Source organism: Thermobia domestica, chromosome 5, assembly GCF_964235325.1.
Source record: "Thermobia domestica chromosome 5, izTheDome1.hap1.1, whole genome shotgun sequence".
Lineage (NCBI taxonomy): Eukaryota > Metazoa > Arthropoda > Insecta > Zygentoma > Lepismatidae > Thermobia > Thermobia domestica.
The window spans coordinates 39,135,551-39,156,710 of record NC_137458.1 but is presented as its reverse complement, the minus strand read 5'-3'; the positions used below and the strand labels follow the sequence as shown (position 1 = coordinate 39,156,710).

At 34.3% G+C, this 21,160-nt stretch overlaps 1 protein-coding gene across 2 annotated transcripts in view; it reads right to left on the bottom strand.

The window, feature by feature from the left end:
• Positions 1 to 21,160, bottom strand: part of LOC145684634 (acid-sensing ion channel 1C-like) — an 88,217-nt gene that overhangs the window by 37,419 nt on the left and 29,638 nt on the right. For both annotated transcript variants that reach the window (XM_081757024.1, XM_081757023.1), the window contains exons 4-6: positions 9,828 to 9,985; positions 5,310 to 5,460; positions 1,955 to 2,029 (exon numbers count right to left, since the gene is read on the bottom strand). In XM_081757024.1, the coding sequence (XP_081613150.1) occupies positions 1,955 to 2,029; positions 5,310 to 5,460; positions 9,828 to 9,985 (384 nt within the window). The remainder of the gene's footprint in view (positions 1 to 1,954; positions 2,030 to 5,309; positions 5,461 to 9,827; positions 9,986 to 21,160) is intronic.

Below are 21,160 nucleotides of genomic sequence, written 5' to 3'. Positions count from 1 at the left end.
CTGTGGCAGACAGAAGGGTTAGCCCTCACTAAAAGCGTCCTCTGTCGACCTTAACTTATAAAGGGCATTGACTCACTACATCAAAAGCCCTGGCCTACGACCCTATTTCGTGTACTCCCTTAAATAGGAGATGCACTAGAAGGATATCTATCTAAATACTTATTATAGGGATAGGTAGGTAAGGAAAATGAGTTCGCCTTATAGTAGCGAAAGATCCTTAAATAGATCTGACAGGTAAAGGTTAGATAAGAACCATACTCCCTGAATTAGGAGATATGATTAAAAAAAAATATCTAAAACTCTATCAGTAGCCTCTTACGAGTCCACTACGAGGGATCGAACCCAGGAATCTGTGTTCAGAGTGTTCATAAAAACCTATTGTGTCCTGCAAGAGGAACAAATTACCTAACCGACCAAAACCGTATACAGCTTCAGTTTTGAACACGTACTCAAAAACTCTAGTATCTGGGAATTGTTAATCTAAATGCCATATCCACTTAAATATGGAATGTAGCATTTCAAGGATCAAATCCTGTCCCTATTCTACAGGGCCTAATTCCCTAGCAAAATTCTTTCTTGAATTAGTATAAGAATTATTTTTCTATATCCCTTCTTCTCACAGGACCTCATTTTAGTCCAAGAAAGAAAGTCCCTTACAAATAAAAACCTACTAGAAGGTAGAACCTAATATAGCTCATGCCTTCTGCCCTATTTAAGACTCGGAGAACCTGACGAGTCTAAGCAAGACCACCGTAATACTCCCCCTTCATTTACTTGAAGATCTAGTATTCTCTTACGGGAGAAAAAGTTCCCACTCGGCTCACCGAGCCGAGTCCGTCCTATAGACTACATTTTTGGAGACTGTTCGAAGTCTCCCCCAAGACTGACGGTCAACTGACCCCTTTCCTGTAAAAATCTTCCGTTTATATAGGAAAGCTATCATATCAATAACTATGTAGAAAAAACGAGTGGTAGGGAGGAGGGTGTTCTCCTACCAAAAAGAAGCTTTCTCTGAATGCTTTGAAACTGACTGTTATTCCCTGAAACAGAGTTGCTATCTAACTATTCTTTTTACTAGAGGTATTTTTTGTAATAGCTGAAAATAGAAATAATATAAATATACATAGTAAATACAACAATTACATTTACATACAATTAATAATAACAATAATTAATCACCCATTGACCAGATCTGGATTTCTTAACCTAATAATAATAACTTAAAATATATAAAGCAGTACCAATATTAAGGTATGAAACATATATAAAATTAAAAACATTATTTAAACATAAAAACCAGCAAGTGATCCAAAAGTGTCACTTGCAATATATAACTTACTTTTGGATTTCATTCACCACAAAAGTAGCCCCAATTGCCTTACAATTTATTTCTTAGTGGACCAGTTTTATTCATGGATTCATGGTTGCAGATTCGCTTTAGGTGGAAAGAATTATGAGTATATATATATATATATATATATACAGAGGCGGATCCAAGGGGGGCTATAGGTCCTATAGCCCCCTTTGCCGCTCAACTATACACTGGATAAAACTGCAAACTATGGTTCAGCCCTCCCTTGTTTATATCCTGGATCCGCCACTATATATATATATATATATATATATATATATATATATATATATATATATATATATATATATACAACGTGGGTATAAATAAATTTGCCATAATAACAACATACGAAAAATACCAACTAACTTGTGATAGGTGACCACTAAAAGCAAGAAGTATATCTAACCGAGTCAAGAATATCAGGTTAGATTCTTATAAATTGCTGATTTCTTGCTCTTGTGAAATAACATTCCTTATTTCTTCCGTAAATCTTACAAATCTATGCACCCCTAAAGTAGGACGGTAACCTACACTTATAACTAGCAAGGCTCCTTAAACACTACTCGATAGTATAAAAGCGATCACCGTGTTTTGACTTACGTTCTTCTGAATTCAGATTGCAATTTTCTATCTGTAAAGGTTCTAATGTTTCATCTAACGTTGGTCTTCCACAACCTGTAAAGAAAGCATAATTCAAGACTATCACATGAATATTTTATGCATCGGAATAGGTTTACGCTAATGTTGTACGCTGAGTTCTCTCGTAACAACCGTAACGTAACAACTGCTCAAATAAAGGCTAGTCAATAAAAAGTGAGAATAAATTTATTACCAAAGATATTAAACAGAGTTTAGAGGAACCATGATTCTTCCGAAGTGGTGGTTGATATGCTAACAATAAAACAATGTAAAAAGACAACCAAATCCTCAGCAGTAAGAACACGATTCTATACTTAATATTCAAGAACTATTTGAATGCCTCATTGCTTTAAATAAAATCTTTAATATTTACTTGAACACTTATAAGATCCACCTCAAACTTGACTTTACTTTCTTAATCCTCAGCACACCAAGATCGGATTATTTTTTACCTGTCTTGTTTCTAATAATCAATAAGGTTTTCCGATGCTGTTACCGGTCAAATGAATAACATGTGACGAGTCAATCCTGTCCACGTAACTGTGCCATGCTGTCTAAAAGTTTGTGGGTTGTATTGTTGTTTCTTCTATTCTGGAGAATACTTCTACTATCATCCATATCAATCAACTTTTATCATGTGTTTTGTAGATGGTGGATCAACACTTGACCAAGCTATAAATCGTGTCTCAAAGCTTGCAACTGTGTTTTGTGCAAGACATATCTATATACAGATGCTTATAAGTTCCCATATAGACGAAATGCAAAAATCATAGTTGCGCATAGTTACGCAGCTCAGAAACGTAAAAGTTGCACGATTGATGCAATAGTGTGTGATATATCTGCTAGCAAGGTAGTCGTGATGTGCGAAGTTGTGGTGCCTTACGTAAATCGATTCTGGGAAGACTACGTTGTAGCACTTTCCAGTGTACATTTTAGTTGCTTCAACATAATTAAACAGTGCCACAAACACAGATTTGCTGTTGTACGCTTCATTTTGATGTCATAGTCTGATGATTTGCAGCGCGTCCATCCCGCACAGGGTATTATCGACTAAGCCACATCCTAGAACGATCCCAGTGAAGCTGACATCACCGCTGCCCCGCGGAATTAAGATAAGTCCACCTATACAGTGTGCTATAACTACCACATTTCATGTGTCTCAACTAATCAACTACTATGCCATTCACAAAAAGCTACATCTCAATGGTCAATAAGGTGAATGTAAATGCGCGGAGAGTTAGCCATAGAGTGCAACGGAAATCCAACTGCACAGAGCTATACCAGCGCCACTTACCGGAAGCTCGGTGAAGTTTGTAGTCATAATAGACGAGGAATAGATTATATCTGACCGATTGTGGAGTGATTCGAGCAACTACCACCTAGGTGGCTCAGTGGTAGAGCGCTTTCTTCCGGTGTGTGGGGTCCCTGATTCAATCCCCGGCTAAGTAAGCTTGTGGTGGACAACAACGTGCTCGTGTTTTTTCGAGGTGCTCCACCAATCCTTCTGTTCATTCCACCAATCCTTCTATCATTATTCACTTGCTTTAATCATCGTCTCCCTTAGCTTAAAGGGCATAATAGTGGGACGTTAAACTCAAAGATGTCACTTCATTTTTATTCTATTTTGACAAATAAACTGACTATTTTGCTACTCTAAAGAATGTTGAATTAACAGTTGATCAATAACGATGTATACACTAAATCCCCGATGTATACACTAAAAATCTTGTGTGTGCTCTTCATTAAACTTATAATTTATGAAAAAGAATATCTATTCTAGCGAGGCTATAATCGAAGTATATAATAAAACCAGACTGTTCATTACGGCGATTGTTTAAAAGTATTTTTCCTAATATCAAGCAGGTGTAACTTACTCTTCTTAGCCTATACCAGTAGGTTGGGTCTAAACAGGTGACATAAATAATACTTTACCATTAAATTCAACTATTGTCTTACTGTCTATAGGAAAGTCTTTTATAGTTATGGAAATTATTTCATATTTGATTTACTTTTGCAAATCATTACACACGAAGAACTGTATTATTTAATTACAAACATCAAGTATAATACGTATTATAATCAGCTATAGTATCTCTATATTATAAAAATAACATCATTATTTGCATAAAATAACGTCACAACAACTTAACACAATTATTTGAATAAGAATAAATATTTACCAAAATATCAGCATTATATTTCTTGATATTGGTGATAGCGTTTCCAGATAGCCTATCTATATATTACGAATACTAGGTTTATATGTTTGTCTCCAATCCTTTCGACAAGGAGATCTCGAAAACCACAAGTGCTAGAAACATGCCGTTTTCACTGGTCGATTCCAAATTTTGCGGAGATTGTCCAGTTCTAATTGAGTATTTAAAAACGTGACCGTTATTTCTTTATTACATTTTTACACTGGAAGTATCGAATTTTTTTTTTAAAAAAAGTGAAGAATCCTATGGTACGAGTTATACATTCCAATACCATATAGTTGTATACAGGGGTTGCATGTCTCTCAGTATTTGTTTCATGGCCAAATGATAAAGAAAAACGAAGGATAACCATTTCTCCAGCCTAAGATGAATCTTAATTATTTGGAGTGTTTTGCCCAATGAGCATCATATATCACTGACATTATAATTAATTGTGTATGTAATGTATTTGCTTATTACATACTGCATGCGAGGAGAAAGAAAACACTGATAATATATGAATTAGAAACTCCAACACGAAGTAAGCTCAAATCTTGCAAACTGTGCGATATATTGAAAAAATAATCGAAAAATCTGCCCTTTATGTGGTACCCCTCGCCAGTTTTTATCAAGACGTCTTTCACTTGTGTCTGTAAAGGGACATGTAAAGATGTTGTGGGGAATGACAAGGAGATTCATGCTCATATATGAATGATGCACTGTGTAGAAAGCACAGGTTCAGCTAGTATAATATTACTATGTCATTTTCGTCGATTGTTTAATTTATTAAAACAATGATTTGTTTTTCACGATCCTCAAATATTTATTGTGCAATAACTTCGTTCTTTATGGCCATTAGCATCTACAGTTTTGTAAAAGGTCAAACATTCAAAGGGTATCTTAAATCCACTCCCATAAAAATGTCAAGGATTTTGCTGAGTCCACTTTCCGAATACTCTAAACCCGTTATGCAGTTCGGAAACATTCCTTGTGAGTCAGTGTGACTTACCAGCGATCTCAGACCTGAGACAAGACTTGAGAGCAAGAAAATCATGAAAATTTTATACAAATATGTATTCTTAAGTAATTATAATAATAATCTAAAATCAGCTTATACTTACTAGTGTATGGAATGCTTGCAGTGGAGCAATTGCAAAAATTTTCCACCACTTTTTGGGCATTTATGCTCCAACATACATCTCTTGAGTTGTCCAGTTTTGAAGAACATGTTTCCGGGCGAAAGAAATCTTGAGCTAATTCGCTGCTGTCGATCTACAACCAAATTACGTATGATGTATACATTCACTCACATCATTTTTATTGATTATAGTATTAATGTAATCGAATCTACTAAATATTAAAGCTTTTAATACTTACATAAAATACATTTAGAAAGAATGCAAAAGCGTACTTTGTGGTGAATAACTAGACAAACACCGTGTGCATGGGTTTTCTCAAGAACATATTGTTTTGACTTGATTTCTATCATTTCTTTCACATTATCATCATCACCGTCTCCCTTAGCCTCAGAGCCTAATCATGGGACGTTAAACTTAAGACAAAAGGGATTATGCAACACTGGTTTACCGTTAATAAAACGTTCTTGTGAATTCAAGTTAATGAATTCGATCTCAGGTATAATAAGCTAAATTAGTTTCATGTTATTTACAGAGAATAAAAAACATAATTTGTTCTTCATTGTGTCTATTTCGTACCCATTTGCTGTTATTCTTAATACATTATTTCGCGTTTCTGTATATGTTTCTGTGATTAATATTTAAGTAGAGGGCTTTAAGTAACTCTCAATTTTCAAATGTTTATATCTCATAAAGTAAAGAAGATATTACAGTGAAACCTACGTTGTTCAACTGTATGCTGTTTCCTTTGTTGCGTGTTTAGTATGATTAATTTTTTAATGCTTTATTTCAGATATGAAAAGTGGCCAGTTGAAGAAAGGAGTAAAATTGCTGTGAGATATAAGGTATATAACAAATCAATGGTGGCGGAGTCAACATTATAGTCAAGCTTTCCAAGATGCAGAAAGAATCAAGAAATATCATGAATGTTAATGTATAACGTTAGTCCAGAGAACTAATAGCTCTTCAACTACACAGTCTGAGGAAAATGCAGGATAACTGAAAGAGATATTCAGTTGAACACTTTCCAAATTGTTAAGGCAGGTTGTAAGAGATACTATGATTGTTGGACTCCATGAAGAACATGGAATCCTCAAGAAATTAACCCGAAAGATTGTGACTGACACGGGGAATTTCGTGGGGCGATGATCGCATGGAAAGATTAATATACCGGCCTGTTTGACAAACGACGAAGGCAGCTCTGTTTAATTTAGGAAGGTTTAATTAACAGGCGTTGTACTTGCCATTGATAATTACACGGGATGGCCCGGGAGGAATCGCTCCACTCCGGAGCTACGAAATTTTCCCCGGAGCCATATCTTCTATCGTCCTCAATGTGGATTCCCAGTATTTTGATGGTATTACTTTTCACCCTCAATTTATTGGAATCCTCCCCGGGGAAAATGTTAAATCATTACTATTGGGAGATGAGCATCTCCTAGAGACGGTTAAAAGAGTAGGAACAAGCGGCAAGAACCAGTCTGGTGCAGTGTAACCTCTCGCAGTTTTGATCTTTATCTGTTGTGAGATACCATAAACACTAAACTTTACTTGGAAATGTTGTGGACCTTGATTTTTTTGCTTTTCATGGGAAGAAATGCTAGAACTTTATCAAGATAGTGCTCGTTTGCAATTGTCTAGTGTATTAGGAATTGACTCAATGAACATTTTGTCTGGATGAGGCATAGGCCGTCGAGAACTCACAGAAAGACCTACATGAACATCCCCTATGATTACTTTTTATTGGGGAAAACAAATATTTGGTTTATCGGAGTTTTGCGTGCCTTTGAGTAGCAAGACTATATGAGGCGATATGAAACGTGCACTTACATCTTAACTTGGCATTCGAACCACATGAGCACCCACTGGGAATCAAACTTTGGTCTCCCACACTAAAAGCACGTACGGTGTACTTGAAAACATATCCGGTGCATCTTGTGATTTGCTAAATATTTTTATCCATTTAGAGAAATGTATTTAAAATGCTGAAAATTAGATCGAAACGTAACTTTAGGAGAAATATTGGCAAAGATAAATAACATCTGATGGCAGAAAATGTGCGGTTCTAACTTATGTGTATATTTTAAGAGTCGTCAAAATTTTACATCTAGCGATTTATATGTTTTCCCTCTATTCTGTATACTCAAATATTGTATATTATAACAATAATTTAATCTTTAATTGGAAAATCTTAAGCTTGAAACTTTTTCGAAGGTGGAATAGCTTATTTCTTCGAACTTTAGAATTATTATAAATTATTTCAGTTGCAACGAAATCATTGACGAGTAATTAGTTGCGTTACTAGAGATGTTAGTCAGTTTTTTTCAACCAATTATGCACTGGACAAGGAAGTGAACTTGCTGATTTTCACTCTTCTTTCGAAATAATAAAGCATCCATTTAGCGCTTCTGTACAACAAAAAGGCCCGGACATCCAAGGCAACACTGGAGTCGGTAATGTAGCTATAGGCAAGGCATCGTTGCTGAAAGGAACGATTACTTCAATTAACCAAACCAAACCAATTAATCATGAAAATTCTAAAGAATCGCTCCAGAAGCTGCCTTGGAGATTCTTCTCTTTTACATCGTCTGCGGCTCGCAACAACAGGATTGCATGTAGATATCCCAGCCCTTGTAAACTCTCCTAGTCACCCTCATTTATCACATTGATTGTAATATTTCAAATACACATTTATATGTTTACTACTACTACTACTACTACTACTACTACTACTACTACTACTACTACTACTACTACTAATAATAATAATAATAATAATAATAATAATGATAATACTACTACTACTACTACTACTACTACTAATAATAATAATAATAATAATAATAATAATAATAGTAATTATTATTATTATTATTATTATTATTATTATTATTATTATTATTATTATTATTATTATTATTATTATTAGCTGCGGCCCTCCACCTTGCTAGCAAAGACGGTTATGGCCCTCAGGCTCATTATAATTGGACACCACTGTTTTATACAAAACATATACTAGCGTATGAGGCATGTGTTAGCGTTATAATCTCACACCTTGCAGGAGGTTGTACATGTACCATATTTCAAGGAAGTAAATCCTCATATTAAGCGGGTTTGCATATCCAGGCTCCTAACTATAAAAGCATTTACGATCACGCCAACCTGAATCATCTCACGAATTCATTATTAGGACTTAAATTCGAGTGACATTTATTCGAAAAACATTTTTATACATTGCAAGAGCTCTAATTTTCAAATATTCATAACAAACTCATAGTCGTATCATGCTAAACAAAAGTGATTGTGGAGCAGAAATTACTTTACACAAAAGTCAAAAAACAGGATAATATTTACGCTTTGCGATTACATATGAAATAGTCGAGTGGTTTGGGTGTTCAAATTCAGTAGGAAGTAATTTTGTTTTAAGTGTGTTCCTATTTTGGAGACTGAGAACATTTTTTGAATAAGTCTTTGGTAACTCTTTTTCTTTCAAATACGATTTTTTAATGGAACATTATTTGTATTTTAAATCTAAAATCCTAGCTGAAAACAAAATATTAAGTATGTTCATTATTCCGTCATTATCCTCTGATTTGTAACAAAAACCTATTTATAAAAAGTGATAATTTCAGAAGATTCTCCTCGGGGGATTTTCAATATTCGTGGGGGCGTACTGCAAAAACACTGGTAGTCCACATTGAGTACGATCAAAGTTATGGCTCCAAAGGGAAAAATTTCTGTGCTCGACAGGGTCTCAAATGCTCCCTTAGATCACTCTCTGAAATCATCACGTTTAAAAGGTTTTCTTAAAAATAGAGTATTATATTTGTTTCTCGTTCTACATTTTGAAATGGCATAATCATACTTATAGAGAATTAAAATAAAAGCACAAAGAATTATAATACCAATTACATAAATATTATCCTATAAGTTACTGATTTCTTGTCAGATTAAAATTCGAATATTTTCCGGATTGCACTTCAAAGTAAGTCTTCTCTGTATAATCCTGATTGAAAAGACACGTTTTATTCCAATAACATACACAAACATCTGGTTGATAGACTATTGACCCAACCACTTGACCGTTTCATATGTAATCGCAAAGCTTTTGACTTTGTATAAAATAGTTTTTGCTCCACACTTGCTTTTGTTTAGTCCGATACGATTATGAGTTTGCGATGAATGTTTCGAAGTTAGAGTTCTTGCAATGTACAGAAGTGTTTTTCGAATAAATTACACTCGATTTTAAGCCCTAATAACTTATATAGAACAGATTGAATCCGTGAAGTACTTGGGGTTGGCGTGATCGTAAATATTTTTATAGTTAGGAGTCTGGATATGCAAACCTGCTTACCATGGAGATTTGCTTTCTTGAAATACGTATATACAGTATAAGAAAGCATTTTGTCACTAAAATTATTTATTAGTTACAAAAGAACTATTAAAATGTAACCTCTTTAAAGAATCCTGTAATTAAGAAAATAATAATTTTATGATTCTTACCATTTCTATAGTTATCTTAGTCACTAGTTTGTGACCTGGGAAAATAACGTGAGGCTTTTTTGTCATTATAGAGAGTTCTGGCAGTGACATATTATCATTCAAATAATACAGATATCCGTCAGTCATTCCTGTTTCTTGCGTTATGGAACGGTTAAATTCTAGAACATAAAGAAGAATGAAACAGTGATTTTATAACAAAAGTTATTAATGATAATTTCAATAGGTAAAGCGATATGCTAACGATTAAGTTTATTTGTTTTTGAATTATACAAAGATCCATATTTAAAGTTATATATACATGAAGAGTATATGTGACATGTTCCTACAGTGCAACATGGATCCCAACCACATGAGCTCCCATCGGGAATTGAGTCTCGGTCTCTCGCACCGAAAACACGTACCACACACACACACACACACACATATATATATATATATATATATATATATATATATACAAGGATCTGGAAAGATAGGGGGACGCATCACGCCGCGTTTCCTCTCACTTTTACCCATAAATATAAAGTTTTTTTTTAAATTTAGCTGTTTGAGTAGCAATTTAAACAAAATTAAATCTTTATCGTAAATCATAATTTTTGTAGCCTATAGCATTTTCGGCAGCAATAAAAAGGAAAATATGTTTTACTGTTTCGAGTGGATATAAGATAATAAAAACAATCTTAGTATATAACAAACATCTATGATTATAAAAACTAAAACAGAGAAAAATAATGACAATCCTTTAATATTTATTTTTAAGTAATAACACTGTCCTTCTACAGATTGCCTAAGAAGATATCTAAATTTGAATGTGTTCAAAGGAGCTTTTATTATGCACTGAATCCGTCAAGAAACGAGAAACTGGCATTTTGCAACTTACTATATTATTAAATTATCGTAACATAATAACTTAATTTCACACAAGTGTAAATTTCCTAACTCATATTGTAGCCAACAATGAGCTGATCATGCTTCTTTTTCATTTTTTGAATGTTGAAAACCACAATCTACTTTTCTGTCGTCATTACAGTGAAAACCCAAGGACGTAGCAAAATGATATTTCGGAATCAATTTTATGAAATAACTATGCACATCTTTCATTTATTAACCCCTTATTCCAAAGCGTGAAACAACACATGAACAGGAAAGGGGGAAAATCCGTGTTTCCGTTAGTTATCTAATCTCCAAAAGGCATTCTTTGGGATCAAAGATCAACAAGGTCTTGCAGTCTCTGACTATCAAAGAATCCTTGGAGTCTGGGAGGAATAAATAAAGGATCTATCTGACAAGAAGAACCGCCCAAAAAATATTGCGATCGAAGTAGAGAGAAAGGTGGATGATGAAGAAAGAAAAACCGTATATTGAAAAGTAAAGTAGTAAAAGCTATCAAAGACATGCGAAAGAAGAAGACCTCTGAAGAAGACGATGTACCAGCAGATTTGCTCAAGGGGTGAGCAGTCAATGCAATGAATGTACTCACTTCACTTATTAACAAGATCTACCAGAATGGAGAATGGGCACAGGATTTTCTTGATGTTAGAATGGTTGCATTACCTAAGTAAAAGCAGATAAAGCAATGCTGTGATCACAGAACCATTAGCCTTATTTCCCGAAGGATTTTTGGGAGCATACTTTACAGCTGTAAAGTAAGATAAAAGAGATATTGGAGGAATATTAATTTAGATGCCGAACAGGAAAAGGTACCAGAGATGCTATTGAGTTGGTGAGAATGGTATCAGAACGAGTTCTTGACTTTATGAAGGAAAGATCTGTGTTTGTGCCTCATCGACTTGTAAAAAGCTTTCGACCGGGTCATTTGGATAAAAACTTCTAAAAATACTTAAAGAAATAGGGTCTACTGTAGAGACTGACGACTCATTAGCAACCTGTACATAGGACAACTAGTGAAGTTGCGCTTGAATGTGTGCGAAATCAATAGCTTGAAGATTGGAAGAGAAGTCGGACAAGGATGTAGTATGTCGCCACAATTTTTCAACGTTTAATGAAGGAAGCATTAATTGGAATTGGAGATTTCAAGATTGGCGGGTAGATTATTAATAAGATGAGGTCTTGATTGGCGGGTGGATGATACGGCTATTATAGCTAGAACCGAAGAAGAACTACATGAGATGATTGACAAAGTAGTTGGAAAACTACATGGAATAGAAATCAACGTCGAAAAATTGAAAGTCATGAAAATATTCATAGAAAGACGCCCTTACGTCTTAGAGTAGAACAAAGAGAACTTGAAAAGGTCTATAATTTCAAGTATCTGGGAAGTATTTTGAAGAGAGTCGCTTACTACACCAAAGTGATCAGATCAAGAATTGCAGTAGCCAAAGAGGCATTCAGCTAGGAAAGATCACTCTTAACTAACAGGCTTAATAATGTTAAGTTAATATTGGACTAAGGAAGAAGATATTTGACTGCTATGTATGGAGTATTGGACTGTATGGTTCGGAGACTTGGACATTACGAAAGTTAGAGAAGAAATATTTAGAGAGCTTCGAAATGTGGTGTTCGAGAAAGATGGAGAAGATAAAATGGACAGAGAGAGTAACACACGAAGATGTTTTAAAACGGATAGGAGAGAAGAGGACGTTTTTAGCCGGCATTCTTCGTAGGAAGGAAGGACAATTGGATTGGATACATCTTACAAATAAATTGTCTTCGTACAGCCATAGAGAGAAAGATGAAATTAAAGCGGATTGTAGGAAGAAGAACACAACTAATCGATGATTTGAAAAGTAAAACAAAATATTGGGACTTAAAGTGGAAAGGTGAAGATTGAGAAATGTGGAAGAAACATTTTTAAGCCCAAACCTTAATAATAATAATAATAATAATAATAATAATAATAATAATAATAATAATAATAATAATAATAATAATAATAATAATAATAATAATAATAATAACATTAGGTGAAATGATCCTGTAACAGTATGGATTGGCTTGAATTTTTAAACCAACCCTCGTATTATTCCAATATCAATTCTTGGAAATGAAATGCGACTAATCAACAGTTGGAGAAGAACAATGCTCAGGAATTTCTCACCCAAGAGGTACCTCACATTTCCAGACACTCTTACTTCCTCCCGTCAGTCCATATTAAGAAGAAAAATTTTGCTACCCTCGAGAGAAACACCCACGCACAAGTCCTCATGACGATGACAGAGTTTTACGTGACAATGTGAAGTCTATCAATAATTGTCGATTGTACAACTTATTCGAACAATCGGTGTTTTTAATGTGATTTCTATTAACTTATGAACCATTCATTATATATTATTAGCAATAGAATAAAGTCAAAGCTTAATGTTTTCTACGAACTATATTTTAGTTTAGTCAGTGTATTCTTGCGCTGTGAACTGGCAACAGTGCGCGCGAAAGAGCAGAGAGAGAGCGTCAACACCTATAAAGCAAGAAAAACGCAAAAATACCAGCTCTCTAACATGGAAATCATATTAGCAAATGTATAAAGTGAACCATTCAGTATATTCTTAAGTTCCCTTATAAGTTTCACGCAATATTTACAATGGCATAACTACCTAAATTAGTAATTTGTAACTTTGTTGTGTGAGGAATGCATATTCGTCTCATATTTATGGTCGACTTTTGAATGAACATACACAGAGAGGAGTGTCACTGTGAGCCGTACCATGAAAATATCAAATAAACTTATCTTCATATAGTGATGAAGTGAAGTGCCGGCAGTAAACTGCGTTCGGTCGATAATTTCGCGTATTAATTCGCTTACGTTTCGGTGCACATATCGCAGCGATTGGGCCATCTTCTCGTTTAAGTGAAATATTGTGTTTTGTGTTGTAATACGCTTGTAAATGTTTTATTTCCAGTGAAATTAAAGGTTAAATGTGAATATTATGCAAAATATTTTCTTTTTCAATATGCAGTGAAAGCAGTCTTTCATAATGTCAAAGTGTGTGATTTATATTGTCTTTCTCAGTTAATGGAGAATATTACTTTCTTATAGTGTACATGGCTTAGATTAGAACCAAACAGGTAAGGTATCTATAAGCAGTGAAGGACAAACATTACTTTCGTCGCCCACTATCCATCTGGCGTAAACCATGCATTGCTGCCCCACTTGTATTTTCTTTTACAGGTATTAACTGGTATACCTTGAAGCTGACGCAGCAGCGAAGGTGAGTAAACGGCAAATGTCTCTAGTTAGGACGACGCCCGAATCCTAGGACCGTGGAGGAGTGAAGATACTTGTTTATTGCCAGTCTCTTACGTCAATGTACTAATTTGTGCATTTGAATGATGTTGTAAAGGAGATTTTTGGGAGATCCAAGGTTCGGATCCCTACATTATTATTAGTTAGTCTTCTCGGACTGGAACAAACGAGTATCAAACCCCATTACATCTGGCGCTTCGAATACGGACATCCGGAACTCGAACCCAGAACCCCATTCCCTTTATATCTGTCTTTCCCGAACAGGAACAGACCTTATATCTGGCGCCCGAACAGGGACCAATAATGAACGAACCCGGCACCCTTATATCTGACGCACCGAACAAAGACAGATGTTTTAGTGGGGAGAAAGCGAATGTTTGAACTTCACTATTTTGTATTCAATGCCACCACTAATTTGCATGTTGTATTTTTAAGTATAATATTTTACAATGTCAACGCTTAGTGAAACGGAAACACTGCTTAAAGCGGTGAAACAATTATCCGCAGATTTGGCTGCAACTAACCAAATGCTAAAATCAAATAAAAAAGAGTTGACCAAATAATTTGAGAATCTAAAAATACAACTGGCTGAATTACGTGAAAAGTATGAAACGCACAAAAAGGTTGAAAATTCTCAGGAGCTGTTAAATCAGCCAAACGCTGCTGTACAAAAGCAGGTAGGTCCTAGTTTACGCATACCAGAATGCGAAACAATCACTGAAATTTAAAATGTGAACTTAGCAATTAATGTTCTGCGAAAGAAACATTTCTTCACATTCTTTTACATGTAGTGTTACTTACATTTTTATATTTTTGTGTTCATTTTAGAGTATATGATTCATAAATCCACGTACAAAATGCTAGCGCTGAATTTAATGAATGTAAGAGCACAGATAGAGTTACAGTACGCTAACGTAATAAATGAATATAAGTATAGTACTGTTCCATTTTGTTTAGAAGAGTTTCAAAATGTTTTAGGTCTCAATGTAGAAACTCACAGTCTCAATAGAGTAGCGAAACTCGCAATTTGCGAATATGTGTTTAATTTTAATTGTGAATATAGGAAAAACGTAGAAAAGGAGGTTAATCTCAGTGTACGTGGTATTAGGAAATCAATTCAGTACGAAAAATTGAAAGAGAAATGTGCTCGCGGCAAAAATGTATATTTTCAGTATGTAGCAAAAAAGTTGAAACTTCAATGTGATGACGTTAATGTCAAGAATAAAGTCATTGAAATAATAGTCGAACGGCTACAGAAAAAGTATCCTAATGATGTTAGTTCTCTTAATGATTATGATAGTACGTTCAATGGAGAGGAGAAAGAATTATTTTCAAGTAATGTTGAAAGTTCTCCTCAAACTAGTTCCAATGGTATCAAATCTATCCTCAAAAAACGTAACAAGGATGTTACTTTACATACTATGTCAGGTAATGTGGATCAAACCGAAAAGGAAAATAAAATCTCTAAAAAGGTTAGATTTACTGATGAATTTAATGTTGACCTGTTAGCACATGTTCGCCATAGTTGTCCTTCTGAGGTTAGAACTAAAAGGTGTAAGAGGAAATTGGAAAATGTTGCCGATGATCGTGATTCATATCCAAATCCTGTTAAGAAAGGTACGTTATCTGAAGTCCAAGAATCACATTTTGTTCAAACTAATGAAAGTGAAAATAATTCCGTACAATTACAAAGTATTACAACTAAGCTGGAAAATATTTTCATTTTACAGAGTAATAATGTTTTTATTCAGGGAAATGAAGTAAGTAATGAAAATGTCAGTGTAAACGTAAACACCGTGCAGGTTGATTTCATGGAGGCTACCTCCAATAGTAGTACGAGTGTGGTTAACGTAACCACCACTAGGGAAATAAAAAGTGATACTGTTGTAGTATTTTTAGACGAAAATAAAGTCTGCACTTGTCCCTTATGTGAAAGGAAGTGGGCGGATCAGCTGTTTCCCCCCTCCGGCTCAATGCTACTTGTTCATAAGAAATGTTTGTCTACAAGTCCTGTATTTTTTATGGTGTATACACGGCATGTTACGAATTACCCTAAAGTAAGCTGCATTAGGCAACCAATTCAGATTGGTGAGTTGCGTTATTTTTCCAGTGGTAATGTATCTTTAGTGTTGCTGAAAGGTACAGTATGCATATTCGTAATTGTATGTTTTAACAGAAATGAAACCATTCCATGTTCGCTTGGCATACATCGTGCAACTAGTAAATCTATGAAATTTAGGTTCAGAAAAGGTAAGGAAAAGTGTATTGAACTAAGTCAGAACGTTCAGATTGATTATACACCAACCAGTACTTTGTACTCGACTCGAAATGTTACTAAGAAATTTAGAAACAGAAATTTTTGCTTGGAAAGTAAACAAGGTAAGCAACGGTTTTTCCACCGTGCGAAAATGAAAAATAACTTGAAGATTCGCAAAAAGATGCGTAAAGTAAGTAAGATATTACACATACGTAGAAAGTGTAAATTCTTTGCTACCAACATTTGTAATGACATTCAAATAATAAATGTACCGAGTGTACAAACCATTCGTAAAGTAACTGCTAGTTCTCTTAGTAAGATAGCACAAAAATCTACGGCTTATAGAATATTGCGTTTTTGCATTAACAAAAATCGGTGGATGCCGAGTATGGAAGTTAAACTCAAAATTTTTGAATGCATGAGAATTTTACTCTACGATGTTGTCCTAAATCCAATACGAAAAGGAATTGGGTAAACGACATTATTACATAGCCGGATTGCCCATTTCCCATATTTTGACATGGCAATGAAAATAAATTCTGGTTACATTGCAGAAAATTTTGTACAAAATTCTCAGTTGTTGGTAATTATTTTTCATGTTATAAAGATTTTTCAACACTGTTAGTGTTTTACCAAAATTTTGAATCTTTAGACAAAACCAATAATATTTTATTGTATGTATTACGTTAATGGCTGTAGCCGATAGATTCAGGAAAATTTTGAATATTAATTTTTTTGTTTCACATATTGTTGCACCTCATAAGATATTGAAAATGTTGAATGAGAGATACCATTTAAAAAAAAAATTGATATTTCAAAAATACCTGCTACGAAATTATTTGTAGTAGTATATTTTTTCGTTAATGCTTCAGCACGAAATTTAATTTTTGAATCATGGAAAATATAGTATTTCATTTCGAGGTGCAAGAGTAAATTTGCGCAGTGAAAATTTCATATATAGTGAAGATGTGGGAAATCTTTACAGAATATTCCATCACAGTGTTGCAATTTTACAAAATTAAAAATGTTTTGAATCACAAATTTAAATATTTTGGTGAGAAACCATTCGGTAATAAATCTGAATGATCATATTTTAAATTAATGAGTTAAATCTCTCAATTTTTAAATAACAATCATGCATCAATTAATAGTAACGTATACTTACTATGTGTTATGTCAAGTTATCTGTTTTAATTCATCAGTATGCCTCTGGGATTACTAATCAGCTGAGGATACTTGAAGTTTGGTGTGGTAAGTTATGGTAGTTACCTGTACCCACCTTCATGGCGCGTTGTTCAGTTGAAAAGAATATACAATGAGACACATTACTATAAATGAGTATCAAGTAAATTGTGTACATGATAATTGTTAGCAACCATCGTTGCATTCACTTTGTATTAATCTTTTCGTTGAATACGAAAACATTTCAAGTAGTACTTGAAGACATTGAAGCAAAGGTCCCTCCACTACTATGGGTTATCTATATTATGTAATGCCCGGAGTAGGCAATTTTCTTATTAGTCCCCTCTATATTATTTTTGAATTTTAACCAAACGTTCTATCTTTTCACTTTGCTTCGGGGATGGAAATATATTAATAAATAAATGGGGTAGGGTCTTGCATACTTTATGCAGGCAGTATATTTTTATATACTTTGAGCGTGACGAGCTCACATGTGCCCAGTCTTTCATTTCATAGTAAATGAAATATTTTTAGTGTTATATTTACATATGTGTTTTTAATATGCAATTTTAATAAAGTACGAATTAATTGCGTGAATTATATCATATGTTTTACTTGTATTGAATTATTTCCAATACTCTTGATAAATGTCTTGTGTTAACCTGTCAATGAAAGTACACTTTTGAATTTTATGAATAATATTGGTGTTTCAAATACAATAAATTTTTATGCATTTAGCCGTAAGGAATATTTTATCTTTATGAAAAGTAAAATCATGATAAGTTGAATTACTTAGTGATATATGCTATTCTTGAGTGATAGTATGTGTTTTATCTTAGAATTAAGAAGCATTATTGCAAAATATTAAAGCAATTTTACCATTTTAAATTTATTGGTATACATTTAGTTTGTATTGTTGTGTATTCTTAAATATGGCATTGAATACGATACCTTATTGAATACAATACCTTACCAAATGTAATGTTTTATTAAATATATTATTGTATTGAATATATTAATATGTTTATGTAACTTGGTTTGAATTTTGAAAAACATTATGAAGTATAATGTTGAATAGTATTTTGAATTACAAATAACTATTGATTTATATTCAAATATTGAAATTATTTTGTGTTTATATTTCAAGGAATAATTGAAATAAATAGAAAATATAAACAAATAATAAAAATGAAAAGACTCAAAAGACATTTACGAAATGGCCCTCGCGTTATCGTAAATGGCCCTCGCGTTCGTTATTCTTCGAATTTCGCGATCATGTGCGTCCGAGTGAAGCTACAAACTGTTATTCTTCAGTGAAAACGAACTTCAAATGACATTAACCCTCTATGGACTAATGGAGTGCTGTGATTGCTGTAGTGTTGCAATGTAGTTAGGAAAATTTGGATTCCAGGGTTCTTGCCCACTTCTAAGGTACCTTCAGTGGACAGTCCGTCGTCCACCATATGTAACAGTATGGATTGGCTTGAATTTTCAAACCAACCCTCGTATTATTCCAATATCAATTCTTGGAAATGAAATGCGACTAATCAACAGTTGGAGAAGAACAATGCTCAGGAATTTCTCACCCAAAAGGTACCTCACATTTCCAGACACTCTTACTTCCTCCCGTCAGTCCATATTAAGAAGAAAAATTTTGCTACCCTCGAGAGAAACACCCACGCACAAGTCCTCATGACGATGACAGAGTTTTACGTGACAATGTGAAGTCTATCAATAATCGTCGATTGTACAACTTATTCGAACAATCGGTGTTTTTAATGTGATTTCTATTAACTTATGAACCATTCATTATATATTATTAGCAATAGAATAAAGTCAAAGCTTAATGTTTTCTACGAACTATATTTTAGTTTAGTCAGTGTATTCTTGCGCTGTGAACTGGCAACAGTGCGCGCGAAAGAGCAGAGAGAGAGCGTCAACACCTACAAAGCAAGAAAAACGCAAAAATACCAGCTCTCTAACATGGAAATCATATTAGCAAATGTATAAAGTGAACCATTCAGTATATTCTTAAGTTCCCTTATAAGTTTCACGCAATATTTACAATGGCATAACTACCTAAATTAGTAATTTGTAACTTTGTTGTGTGAGGAATGCATATTCGTCTCATATTTATGGTCGACTTTTGAATGAACATACACAGAGAGGAGTGTCACTGTGAGCCGTACCATGAAAATATCAAATAAACTTATCTTCATATAGTGATGAAGTGAAGTGCCGGCAGTAAACTGCGTTCGGTCGATAATTTCGCGTATTAATTCGCTTACGTTTCGGTGCACATATCGCAGCGATTGGGCCATCTTCTCGTTTAAGTGAAATATTGTGTTTTGTGTTGTAATACGCTTGTAAATGTTTTATTTCCAGTGAAATTAAAGGTTAAATGTGAATATTATGCAAAATATTTTCTTTTTCAATATGCAGTGAAAGCAGTCTTTCATAATGTCAAAGTGTGTGATTTATATTGTCTTTCTCAGTTAATGGAGAATATTACTTTCTTATAGTGTACATGGCTTAGATTAGAACCAAACAGGTAAGGTATCTATAAGCAGTGAAGGACAAACATTACTTTCGTCTCCCACTATCCATCTGGCGTAAACCATGCATTGCTGTCCCACTTGTATTTTTTTACAGGTATTAACTGGTATACCTTGAAGCTGACGCAGCAGCGAAGGTGGGTAAACGGCAAATGTCTCTAGTTAGGACAACGCCCGAATCCTAGGACCGTGGAGGAGTGAAGATACTTGTTTATTGCCAGTCTCTTACGTCAATGTACTAATTTGTGCATTTGAATGATGTTGTAAAGGAGATTTTTGGGAGATCCAAGGTTCGGATCCCAACATTATTATTAGTTAGTCTTCTCGGACTGGAACAAACGAGTATCGAACCCCATTACATCTGGCGCTTCGAATACGGACATCCGGAACTCGAACCCAGAACCCCATTCCCTTTATATCTGTCTTTCCCGAACAGGAACAGACCTTATAATCCTTCTTTCGACGGGAAAAATAGATTTATGAAAAATAGTTGAACCTACTTCCCCTTTTAGGATACAGATTGCAACGAAAGTGTAACTATAACACGTAGCACTGTACACCACGTGAAGAAGCTTGGAATGTACGGCGTGCAATTTTTTTAATTAATATTGAAACTATAAGTGGTAATATATTTATACCTTTCTCGGTTTTAGTAGAGAGAGAGAGTGGAGTGGAGATGGAACATAGACTACCTTGGTAGGACCGCTTAGTTCATTGCAAAAAAACACTTCTCGCTAACTGTTACGGTTTTAATTCTATAACGATGAACGCTAAAAGCGGAAGTGGTTGATATCTGTCACTTCTGGTTTTAGTAGAGAGATTAGATTGGAGATGGAATATATTCTTGGGACACTTAATTGATTATAGAAGACCGCGATTTTTTTTTTAACTATGGTGTTAAATGTTAACACCGGAAATGTTTGGCTTCTCGGGGTTGAGAGAGAAGGTGGGGGGATATACTTAGAACATTAAATCGATTCCAAATGATTGCTTCTCACTTTCTCTTATCGATTTTCCTCTGTAGATCAACATTGAAATCGTAAACTGTAGTGCAGGGTTAATTATTGATATCATCATAAGCCGTATGTACCACCAAAAGCAGCTCGCGTACCGCCAGTGGTACGCGTACCACAGGTTG